General features: G+C 37.6%; 1 protein-coding gene across 1 annotated transcript in view; it reads left to right on the top strand.

Moving 5' to 3' along the window:
* BMT2 (base methyltransferase of 25S rRNA 2 homolog) overlaps positions 1-12,193 on the top strand; it is a 113,593-nt gene that overhangs the window by 33,154 nt on the left and 68,246 nt on the right. The window contains exon 3 of the mRNA XM_025381247.1: positions 3,042-3,212. Coding sequence (XP_025237032.1) covers positions 3,042-3,212 — 171 coding nt within the window. The remainder of the gene's footprint in view (positions 1-3,041; positions 3,213-12,193) is intronic.

Below are 12,193 nucleotides of genomic sequence, written 5' to 3'. Positions count from 1 at the left end.
CTTCTTCCCCCAAGTGGAATGAGTTCTCTTTATGCTGTGCTGGCCGGAGTTGGGGAAGAGGTGACACAGACAATCTTGTGGCCACCACAGCTGGCCTCATGCTGGGTCATTTTTGAACTGCCATTGATGTTTACTGAAGGCCCAAGGCCACTTTAGTCAGCAGGTGATTAATCCTGTGGGGACTTGGGTCCATCCCCCCAGGGCAGAGGATTCCCTTCTGTCCCAGGGTGGGTCTAGACGTGCCATGTGGGAACAAGAGCCTGGAATCGGGGGCCTTAGGATTCTGACTGGTGCTTTGTTTTACTGTGGCTGGGCTGGTGTCTGGATTGCAAGGCAAAGTCTCCTATACCCTTCCTCTCCTTCCCCCAAGTGGAAGAAGTCTCTACAGTGCACTGCCTAGAATTGGGGGAGGGGTGATGCAGGCATTCCCATGGCCACCACAGCTGGTGTCACACTTGGTTGTAGTACCCTGGGCCCACAGCCTCTGCTGAGACCAGCACAGCACTGAGGCTTACCCAAAGACTACAGTTGCTATGGTTTGGCTGCCACTGACATTTATTGGGAGCCCAAGGCCACTTTATTCAGCCAGTAGTGAAGCTGACTAGGGCTCAGATTTCTCCCACTAGGGCAGCAGATATCTCTCTGTCTGTTCAAGGAAGGTCTAAATGCCCCCTGTGGGCATCAATAGATTTCTGTCCAGTGCTGTGTTCCACTGTGACAGGGCAATGTGGAGTTCCAGTGCAAAGTCCCACAATTTCACTCTCCCTCCCCAAAGCACAAAGATTATCTCTCTGGGGTGTGTTGCCTGGGCTTGGGAGAGGGATGGTATAGACAGTTCAAGACTGTCCTTCCTACCTTCTTCAATGCATCTTTTCTTGTTAGGCTAAAACCAGGTACTGTGGTCTCTTAACTGATTTAGTTCTTATGAAGGTGCTTTTTTGTGTGAATAGTTACTCAGTTTGATATTCTTGCAGGTCTAGGTGGTGATTGCTGGAAGATTCTGTTTGGCCACCTTTTCATACATTTCTCTGTTTTATGCAGTCCTCATCTAACTCTGTACTTTGAGTGGCCTCCAAAGCCAATTCAGTCTCAGATTTTTATTTTTTCAATAACAGGTAAAATGAAATGTTATTTTTTATTTCCTTGTTTTGCCATAGGTATGAACGGTAAGTGCTTTTATTTGCTCTCTTTATTGATCTATATTTTTTGAGGGTATATGGAGATATTGGAATTTAAATGGTTGTCATTATTCTATGAGAACCTAGAATTTTAGCCCTTTAAGTATTTTACTGCCAAATTTCTTAGTAGCTGTTAGGTTAGACCACATAAAATTGCAATTTTTGTAGCTCAAGAACTTTTGAATATCACCAGTTTTATATGGTTCTACCTGATAGAAACATAAGCTTTTTAGTATAATTTCAAGTTGATAAAGTCTACATTTTTATCAACTTTACTGAGGTATAATTTATATACAATAAAATGCATCCATCTAGTGTACAGTTTAATGGGTATTTACAGTTGTTTACACTTATGTAACCACCACCACTATCAAGATACAGAACATTTTTCTCCAGAAAGCTCGCTTGTACCCCTTTGCACTCATCCCCATACCCTACCCCAGACAGCCTCTAAACTGCTCTCTGTCATTAGATTAGATTTGTAAAGACCACATTTTAAAACTGACCTATGGATCTTGTGTGATTTGAAGCTTGCACACCTTGACTCTCCTTCCTCTCTATATGTCCACTAGGCTCAGGGCTTTTTCTTTTGAGAATAGGTCCACTCATCTTCTGCCTAGTACTTTAAACTTCATGTGCCTTGAACTAAGGTACATCTCTGAAGATTCATTCTGCTTTTCTCTTTCATGTCTTTGCTTATGCTGTCCTTTCTGCCTAGAAAGTTTCCACTCAACTTCACTTTCCTGGCTTATTCCTACTTACCTTTCTAAAATCAATTTATATTGCTGATTTTAGGTTGGGTTAGGTACTTCATTTATAGAAATAACTATCTTTGTTTATCTGTTAATCTCTATCAATCATGTTTTTTATTATATATAATAATTATTTGTGTCCTTTACTGAGGTAACAGTAGCTTCTTGAGGTTAAGAATTATGCCTTCTGCAATTTGGCCATCATGCACCTCTACACATGATACGTACTTAATAAATGTTTAATTCATGCATAATAAGTTTCAACTTCTGCATATAGAGTTAAAACTAAATCTACATAGTATAAGTTAAAGAAGTCTTACGTAATAGGAACTAAGAAAAACTGAAGTTAAACTAATGGGTTCCTGTAAGCGTGAAGGAGAAATGGGCATAGTTCCCTTGGACTATAGTTGCACTTGCTGAAACCAGTTTTGCGTGAATTCTTTGCTCTTCAATTCTTCTTTTGCCATATATTTTTGGAACTTCACCAAACAATGTCTGTGGAGAATGATAAAGTAGCTTTGTGTAAAGTGTGCGCTATATGTAGTAAATTAAGTACAAATAAGAAGAAAAATGAGCTCTCTCTCTATATATATATACACAAATATACACAAATATATATACAGATATATACACAAACATACACACACACACACACACACACACTCATCCTGACTTTGTTATCATAAACCAAGAGGGACCTCAAGAACAGCTGTTGGGTTATCTGTCTACTACTAGCAAAGCCAGCTCGAAATTAACTGTGACTACTATTCCTTCTGGATGTTGTCACTGCATAGTAGACTTATGTAAGCTTTGCTGGAGGAAGTTTTAGTCAAGAGAGAAGTTCAATGAAACATGTACAGGCACATGTGTAATCCTGAAAAAACGTATTTTTTATTTACTAAACATAATTTGTGATCATTCTTTATTGTGTAGTAATTTTTAAAATTTTGAAAGTGCTACAAGGTGCTCAAACTTATCTCAGTTTGACATTTTCAAAGCAGAAATCTTAAATTTGAAAGTTTCCCATCTTGATTAATAAAAGCCAGTTTTTTCTGTTTTATTTTATAGTCATACACAGTATGTTAAAATACAGCCTTATTTTTACTTGTAGTGTATGCAGAGAATATTTCCAAAATGGTGGGAAGAGAAAAGCACTTGAGAAAGATGAAAAAAGAGCTGTACTTGCCACTAAGACCACTCCAGCCTTAAATATGCATGAGTCTTCTAAACTTGAAGGTCATTTAACCAACCTCAGCTTTACAAACCCTGAATTTATAACTGAGTAAGTATACTTTTTCTACTTTGATTATCCTGGATAACTATTAATGTAAAATAATGCAGTGGTTCATACTAAACAATGAGCAGTTTACTTGCTTTTCCAGTAGTTACATAATAGACTGAGAAATGCAGTTAGGTAATATTATTAAATTAAAAACTAGCATAAAATTGTAAGAGCTATCTGGAAAACTAGTGGTTCTGTAGCATGTGTTGTTCTAACTGGAAAATGAAAAAGAATAGTTCCATAAATATGATTATATAATTATATATTATGTTATATAATTATATATATTACATATATGTTATGGCTATATGTGTATATATAACATAATTGTTATATAATAGTATTATAATGTACAGTGTAATATATAATTATATAACAATATGTAATTCTTATGTAATTATCAAAACAAAGAATCAAAACAGAAAAATCCAATTAAACCATTTAAAGTGGCTATCCACTAAGAATTTACGAATAAGGAAAAATAATGGAAGGTTATTAATAAAACCAGTTGCCATTGTTTTATTGTTGATAAGCAAATCTGCCTGCTAGTAAGATTATATGCATATAGGCACAAATTTTGTAAGTACATGACTATTATAATACAATTAATTATTAGTACAGACATACCTCATTTATTGTGCTTTGCTTTATTGTACTTCGTAGATACTACATTTTTTACAAATTGAAAGTTTGTGGCAACCCTGAGTCAAGCAAGTCCTTTGGCACCATTTTCCCAATAGCATATACTCACTGTGGCTCTGTGATATGATTTAACTGTGTCCCTACCCAAATCTCATCTTGAGTTGTAGGTCCAATAATCTCATGTGTTGTGGGAGGGACCTCGTGGGAAATAATTGAATCATGGGAATGGTCTCCCCCATACTGTTCCCGTGATAGTGAATAAGGCTCATGAGATCTGATGGTTTTATAAGGGGTTTCCCCTTTTGCTTGGCTCTCATTCTGTCTTGCCTGCTACCATGTAAGATATGCCTTTCTCCTTCCACCATGATTGTGAGGCCTCCCCAGCAACATGGAGCTATGAGTCCATTAAACCTCTTTTTCTTTATAAATTACCCAGGCTCAGGGATGTCTTTATCAGCAGCATGAAAATGCACTAATACACTGTCACATTTTGGTAATCCTCACAATATTTCAAACTTTTTCATTATTATGATGTCTGTTTTGGTGATCTGTGATCAGTGATCTTTGATGTTACTGTTGAGATTGTTTAGGGGCACCATGTAGGACAGTGAACTTATCATCCATATAAGACAGTGAACTTATTCAATAAATGTCATATGTGTTCTAACTGTTCCATGAATCCACTGTTCCCCAGTCTCTGTCCCCTCTCCTCTCTCCCTACTCCTCCTTCTCCCCCTCCCGCCCTTCCCTCTCTCTTCCCCCTCATAGAATAGGCCTCTCTATTCCATAAGACACTAGGGAAATTTAGCCAGTTAATAAACCTACAATGACTTTCAAGTATTCAAGTAAAAAGAGGCACATGTCTCTGACTCTAAATCAAAAGCTAGAAGTAATTAAACTTAGGTAGGCATGTCAAAAGTTGATATAGGCTGAAAGCTAGGCCTTTTCTGCCAAAGAGTTAACGGAGTTGTGAATTCAAAGGTTAAGTCGTTTTCTTTTATTTATTTTATTTTATGTTATGTTATTTTTTTATTTTATTTTATTTTATTTTGAGACGGAGTCTTGCTCTGTTGCCCAGGCTGGAGTGCAGTGGCGCAATCTCGGCTCACTGCAAGCTCCGCCTCCCGGGTTCACGCCATTCTCCTGCCTCAGCCTCCCGAGTAGCTGGGACTACAGGCGCCCGCCGCTGCGCCCGGCTAATTTTTTCTATTTTTAGTAGAGACGGGGTTTCACCATGGTCTCGATCTCCTGACCTTGTGATCCACCCGCCTCGGCCTCCCAAAGTGCTGGGATTACAGGCGTGAGCCACCGCGCCCGGCTTTATTTTATTTTATTTAAGACAGAGTCTTGCTCTGTCGCCCAGGCTGGAGTGCAGTGGCACGATCTTGGCTCACCGCAAGCTCTGCCTTCCGGGTTCACGCCATTCTCCTGCCTCAGCCTCCCAAGTAGCTGGGACTACAGATGCTCACCACCACGCCCAGCCAATTTTTGTATTTTTAGTAGAGACGGGGTTTCACCATGTTGGCCAGGATGGTCTGTATCTCTTGACCTCGTGATCTGCCTGCCTTGGCCTCCCAAAGTGAAGGAAAAGTTATTTTTTAAATTAGAAGTGCTATTCAGTGAACATGGAAATGAAAAGAAAGTAAAACAACTTTATTGCTGATGTGGAGAAAGTTTGAGTGATCTGGATACAAGATGAAACCAACCACAGCATTTCCTTAAGCCAATACCTAATTCAGAGCAAGGGTCTAATTCTCTTCAATTCTTTGAAGGCTAAGAGAGGTGAGGAAGCTTCAGAAGAAAGTTTGAAGCTGGCAGAGGTTGGTTCATGAGGTCTAAGAAGCCATCTCCATGACATAAAGTGCAAGGTGAAGCAGCAAGTGGTGATTTAGAAGCTGCAGCAAGTTATCCAGAAGATCTACCAAAGACCATTCATGGAGGTGGCTATAGTAAACAACTGATTTTTAATGTAGATTTAAAAGCCTTCTATTGGAAGAAGAAGATACCTTTTAGGACTTTCTTGGCTAGAGATCAGAAGTCAATACCTGACTTCAGAGCTTCAAAGGACAGGCAGCCTTTCTTGTTAGGGGCTAATGCAGCGGGTGACTTTACATTGAAGCCAGTGTTCATTTACCATTTGGAAATCCTAGGACCCTTAAGAATTATGCTGAAGCTACTCTGCCTGTGCTCTGTAAATGGAACAAAGCCTAGATGACAGCACATCTGTTTAAAGAACAGTTTACTGAATATTTAAAGCCTACTGTTGAGACCTGCTGCTCAGAAAAAAATATTCCTTTCTTTTTTTTTTTTTGAGACGGAGTCTCGCTCTGTCGCCCAGGCTGGAGTGCAGTGGCGCGATCTCGGCTCTCTGCAAGCTCCCCCTCCCGGGTTCACGCCATTACCCTGCCTCAGCCTCCGAGTAGCTGGGACTACAGGCGCGCACCACCACGCCCGGCTAATTTTTTGCGTTTTTAGTAGAGACGGGGTTTCACCGTGTTAGCCAGGACGGTCTTGATCTCCTGACCTCGTGATCCACCCACCTTGGCCTCCCAAAGTGCTGGGATTACAGGCATGAGCCACCGTGCCCGGCAAAATATTCCTTTCAAAATATTACTGCCCTTTGATAATGTACCAGGTCATCCAAGAACTCAGATAGATATGTACAAAGAGATGAATGTTGTTTTCATGCCTGCTAATACAACATCCATTCTGCAGCCCATGGAACAAGGACTAATTCAGACTTTCAGGTCATATTATTTTATTTTTTTATTTTTGGAGACAGGGGTCTCACTCCATTGCCCAGGCTGGAGTGGAGTGGCATGATCACAGCTCACAGGAGGCTTGACCTCCTGGGCTCAAGTGACCCTCCCACCTCAGTCTCCCCAGTAGCTGGCACCACAAGCGTGCACCCACCACCATGCCCAGCTAACTTTTTTTTATTTTTTGTAGAGTGTTGCCCAAGCAGGTCTCAAATTTCTGGGCTGAAGCAATCCTCCCGTCTTAGCCTCCCGAAGTGCTGGGATTACAGGCATGAGTCACTGAGCCTGGCTCAAGTCATGTTATTTAAGAAATACATTTTATAAGGCTGTAGCTGTCATAGCAGTTTCTCTGATGGATCTGGGCAAAGTCCATTAAAACCTTCTGGAAAGGACTCGTCATTCTAGATGCCATTAAGAACATTTGTGATTCATGGGAGCAGGTCAGAATATTAACGTGAATATGAGTTTGGAAGGAGTTTATTCCAAGCCTCATGGATGAAATAACTGCAGATGTGGCGGGGAAAAAAGTAATAGAACTAGAATTAGAAGTGGAGCTTGAAGATGGGACTGAATTGCTGCAATTTCATGATAAAACTTGAATGGATGAGGAGTTGTTTCTTATGGATGAGCAAAGGAAGTGTTTTTTTGAGATGGCATCTACTGGTGAAGATGCTGTGAACATTGTTAGAATGACAGAGGATTTTGAATATTACATAAAAGTTGATAAAGCAGTGGTTGGGTTTAAGAGGACTAACCAATTTTAAAAGAAATTCTTTGAGTAAAATGCTGTCAGGCAGCATCACATGCTGAGGCTGCAGAGAAGTAATTCATGATAGCTACAGTCAATGTATGTGGCAAACTTTAGTGTTGTCTTATTTTTAGAAATTCTGATAGCACCCCAGCTTTCAGCAACCATCGTGCTGATCAGTCAGCAGCCATGAGTATCAAGGCAAAGCTTCCACCAGTAAAAAGATTACAACTTGCTGGAGGCTTAAATGATCACTAGCATTTTTTAGCCATAAAGTATTTTAAAATTAAGGTATGAACATTGTTTTTTAGACAATGCTATTGCACGCTTAATAGACTACAGTGTAGTGGAACATAACTTATATGCACTGAAAAACCAAAAAAAATGTGTAACTTGCTTTATTGCAGTAGTCTGGAACCAAAGCTGTAGTATCGCTGAGGTACTTAACTGCAATATTAAAATTGTTCCCATACCCTTTTACCCTATTGGTTTGTAGTATCAAGTGTATTTTATTAATTACTTGAAAATGCTAAACTTGAATAGTTTTATAAATATTCTTGATAGACACAGAAAATAATTATGAAAGTAAGATACTCTTAAGCAGTTCCAAAACTATAGATAACAACAAGCATTACTTTTGGTTACTTTGATTTTAAATCATATTGAAAATATCTAGTTTTAAGCAATTACATTTAAAAATCAAAATATCTTTAATTACTTCTGTAGGGAAGCATAAGGCATCTTTACCTTTATTCAGAGGTTACTACCAAGCCTATAATGCATAATGACTTACTAAACATCCTTTAACTCATACGTTATGGACATTCTTAAACATTAATATTTTAAGTGTTGGCCAGTTAAAGAAATTATATAGTTATACTTCTATCAAACACAGATATGTATGGAAAATATCAGCTTTAGATTTCTATATATTTCTTTTTTACAGCTCTGTTATATTGTTGAGATTCCCTTATTTATTGAGTCATTGTTACTGTATTTTCCTTTGATTCTTTAAGCATGATTTCCTTAAATTTGTTGAATATTTTTAAGACTGGGCATATCGATTGACTCATGCCTGTAATCCCAGCACTTTGGGAGGCCAAGACAGGTGGATTGCTTGAGTCCAGGAGTTCAAGACCAACCTGGACAACATGACAAAACCTGTCTCTAAAAAAAATAACAAAAAAGCCAGGTGTGCTGGCATGTGCCTGTGGTCCCAGCTACTCGGGAGGCTAAGTCAGAAGGATCACTTGAGCCTGGGAGGTGGAGGTTGCAGTGAGTAGAGATCATACCACTCACTGTACTCCAGCCTGGGTGATAGAGTGAGACCCTGTCTTAAAAAAAAAAGTATATATAAATTATATATATATAAAATATATATAATATATAAATGATATATATCATATAAATAATATATATATTATATATGTATGTATGTATACTTTCTTAAATTTGTGTGTGTGTGTGTGTATATATATATAGTAATTACTGCCTTAAAGTTTTTGTCTGTTTAATCCAACATTTGGGCTCACTCAGAGTCAATTTCCATTTACTGCTTTTTTCCCCCTGAGTATGGACTATGGTTTTCTGGGTTTTTTTGCATGTCTCATAATTTTTGGTTAAAAAGTATAGACACTGTCATGGATTTTTTCCCCCACAAGGGTTAGTGGTAGTGGTTGTTTCTCAGTAATTTGTGTAGACTTAATCTGTGGAATCTGTCTCCCTTATTATGCTTAGTTGTTTTTTTTTTTTTTTTCAGAGGTGGAGAGGGTTGTTATTTTTTATTTTTTAGGCTGATTTCCTAGGGGTTGCACCAGTATCTGTGTAATTTAGTAGCCAAACAATGATAGATCAGAGGTTGCGCTCAAACACCTCAGTCAGTAAGGCTTCCACCCTCTTCCAGTAGAGTGTGTCTTGATGGGGGAGTGCATTAAACATTGAGGTGCTTTTCAAATCTGCCTCAACTTTTACTTTCTTCTAGGCCCTTTTGGGTTTTCTCTGCATATTCACATAGCCTCCCCATCAGCCATGGCTTTGTGGGGAGCTTATCTCACTCCTCTGTACCTGTCTCATTTCCAGGATCTTTGTTAAATTTCTAACTAGTCCTCCATTCTGCAGCTCAACCCAACCACAACTGCAGTCTGAGACTAGCATAGCTACTGACTTTCTATACTTGTTTCTTCCAAGTTTGCTGCTTTTACTGACACTGCTCTGTGTAGGTTTTATACCCTTTGCTCCAAATCAAGTTAGCCGCCTCTAGCAGTAAAGCTGCTATTTTTTAACAGCCAGTCCTGTCCTGGAGAAAGTTTCATACCAGCTAAGCAGGGGTTGGGGGTGGTGAGAGCAGCTCCAGGCAAAGATAGGGCAGATCCTTACTGTTCCTAAACTAGGTTCAGCTGGTTTTTATGAATAAACACTTTTCATTTTATTTGCCTTTGTTTGAGCCCTGAAGTAGTTGTTTTTGATGATTTTATCCAGTTTTATAGTTGTTTCTTGAATCGTGGAGGGGATTAACTTAGTATTGAAATGTAGCAGTAAAATGATTTAGCCCTGGATGGCTTGGTTTAGATTTTGTTCATTATAAAAACTCTGAACTCCTTAATATAGCATCAGTCCCCATTTTGTGTGTGTGTGTGTGTGTGTGTGTGTGTATGCGTTCTCATTCTTCCTTCTCCTCCCACTATTCTTGCAGCCTGTATTCTGGTTACATGGACCTATTTTAAATTCCTCTAGTGTGGTACATGTTTGTTCTCACTTTCTGGCAATTGCAAATGGGATACATTCTAATTCTGATAAATTATTGTTGTATTTTATATTAGACTATATTCGAAGCATGTTCTCTTCCAGAACTTTCTAGAACTTCCCAAAAGAATTTATACTCTTTGATACCAGTATTGAACTTTATAACTCTGTTGTGGTATTTATATTGTGTTAAAATTCACTGTTGAACATTTTTCTAACTACAAATGAAATTGAGGTATGAAAAATTTGCCATAGAACAGATATTATAGACATAGAAAAAAGATCACTTAATCCTGGTTACATTTAGGTACATTTCTTTATATTCTTTTTATTAGGCATTGTTATTTACACAAAAGAGGCTATGTTGCATAAAGTATTTTGTAAACTTCTCTTCCCATGCCACTAGACTGCTGTTTTGCATAATATTTCATCATGAAAATCTACCACTGTATGTGTCTAAATATAAAATGATCTGAAATACCAAGTAATACTCCATTTTTCCAAAGAGAAATCTTTCTCTCAAGCATACATACCCCACATACCACTTTTAAATATGTAGATGAAATAAGGGTCAGATGTTTACTGGTTTAGTCACAGATATTGTCATATAGGAAGATGTGCATCCTTTACTATCAAAATCTATTCAACTTTTTAGTTTAGATAGCAAGTTCAGATATCAAGAGTTACCTTCTTTTCAGGCTTATCTCCAAATATCTTTCAAGTCATTTGATATCTGGGTTCAGATAGCAAGGATTCACATCGTAAAGATATATTTTTTTACACTTAGATTTCATGCATATCAAATTTTTGTTACTACTGGAGTCACCTTTAAGTCATCTATATCTCAGAATTTAGATATGGCACTTTTTGAATATGTGTATAACATGATTACTGGAAATTTTATCCCAAACCCCAATTACCCATTCCCCTAACACTAGGAAAGCTGTGTGTCTACTTCTCTTTCATTGTGTACACATATATTTGTAATTATCACAAAATACTTTGCTGACTTTTTAAAAGCATTTATAATTTTTCAAAATATTCAAATATACTACCGTATTTGGCCATAAAACACACCTTAACCAATTTAAAAGATCATTTTACAAAGTACGCCTTCTCTCACACTACAACAGAATTAAACTAGAAATCAGTAACAGAGAACTGAAGAGTCCCAAAATATTTGTAGATCTAACATCACACCTCTAAATAGCACAAGAGTCAGATAAGAAGTCTCAAAAGAATTAGAAAATGTTTTTGAACTAACTGAAAATGAAAATACATCTCATCAAATTTGTAGTATGTTCTGACAGTACTTAGAGGGAAATCTGTAGCATTGAATGCACATGTTAGAAAAGGTGTAAAATCAATATGATAAGCATCTATATTTGGAAACTAGAAAAGTAAGAGCAAATTATCTAAATAAGCGGAAGAAAAGAAAAATTAGAACAGAAATTAATGAAATTGAAAACAGGAAAACAATAAAGAAAATCAGTGAAACCAAAAGGTTTTGTTTGAAAAGATCAACAAAATTGATAGACCGGTAGCCAAGCTAACCAACAAAAAAGGAGATAAGACACAAATTGCTAATACCAGAAATGAAAGAGAGCTCATCATTACTGATTCCATCAATAGTAAAAGAATAAAAAGGAATATTATGAACAATTCTACGACTACATATTTGATAACTTGGATGAATGGACTGGTTCCTTGAAAGATACAGTCTACTGAAACTCAGACAAGGAGATATAGATAATATGGAAAGCCTATATCTGTTACAGAAATTGAAGAAATAATTAACTGCCTTTTAAAACAGGCAGCACCAGGCCCAGATGGTTTCACTGGTGAAATCTACCAAGCATTTAAGGAAAGAAGAATACCAGTTCTCTACAGTCTATTCCTGAAAACAGAATCAGAGGGAACTCTTTCTAACTCATTCTGTGAGGCCAGCAGAATGAAGTTTAAGACACTGAACCAGTTTTCCCATTCCAAATCTGAATTAACATTTTCTTGTTCCTGACTGATGTATAAACATGATTTTTAGATAATGACTGAATCTGTATTTGGGGGTTAAGTTACACTTTGGTTGCTGG

This window comes from Theropithecus gelada, chromosome 3 (assembly GCF_003255815.1).
Source record: "Theropithecus gelada isolate Dixy chromosome 3, Tgel_1.0, whole genome shotgun sequence".
Taxonomy (NCBI): Eukaryota; Metazoa; Chordata; class Mammalia; order Primates; family Cercopithecidae; genus Theropithecus; species Theropithecus gelada.
The sequence above is the reverse complement of the archived record's forward strand: the minus strand, read 5'-3'. Positions and strand labels throughout refer to the sequence as shown.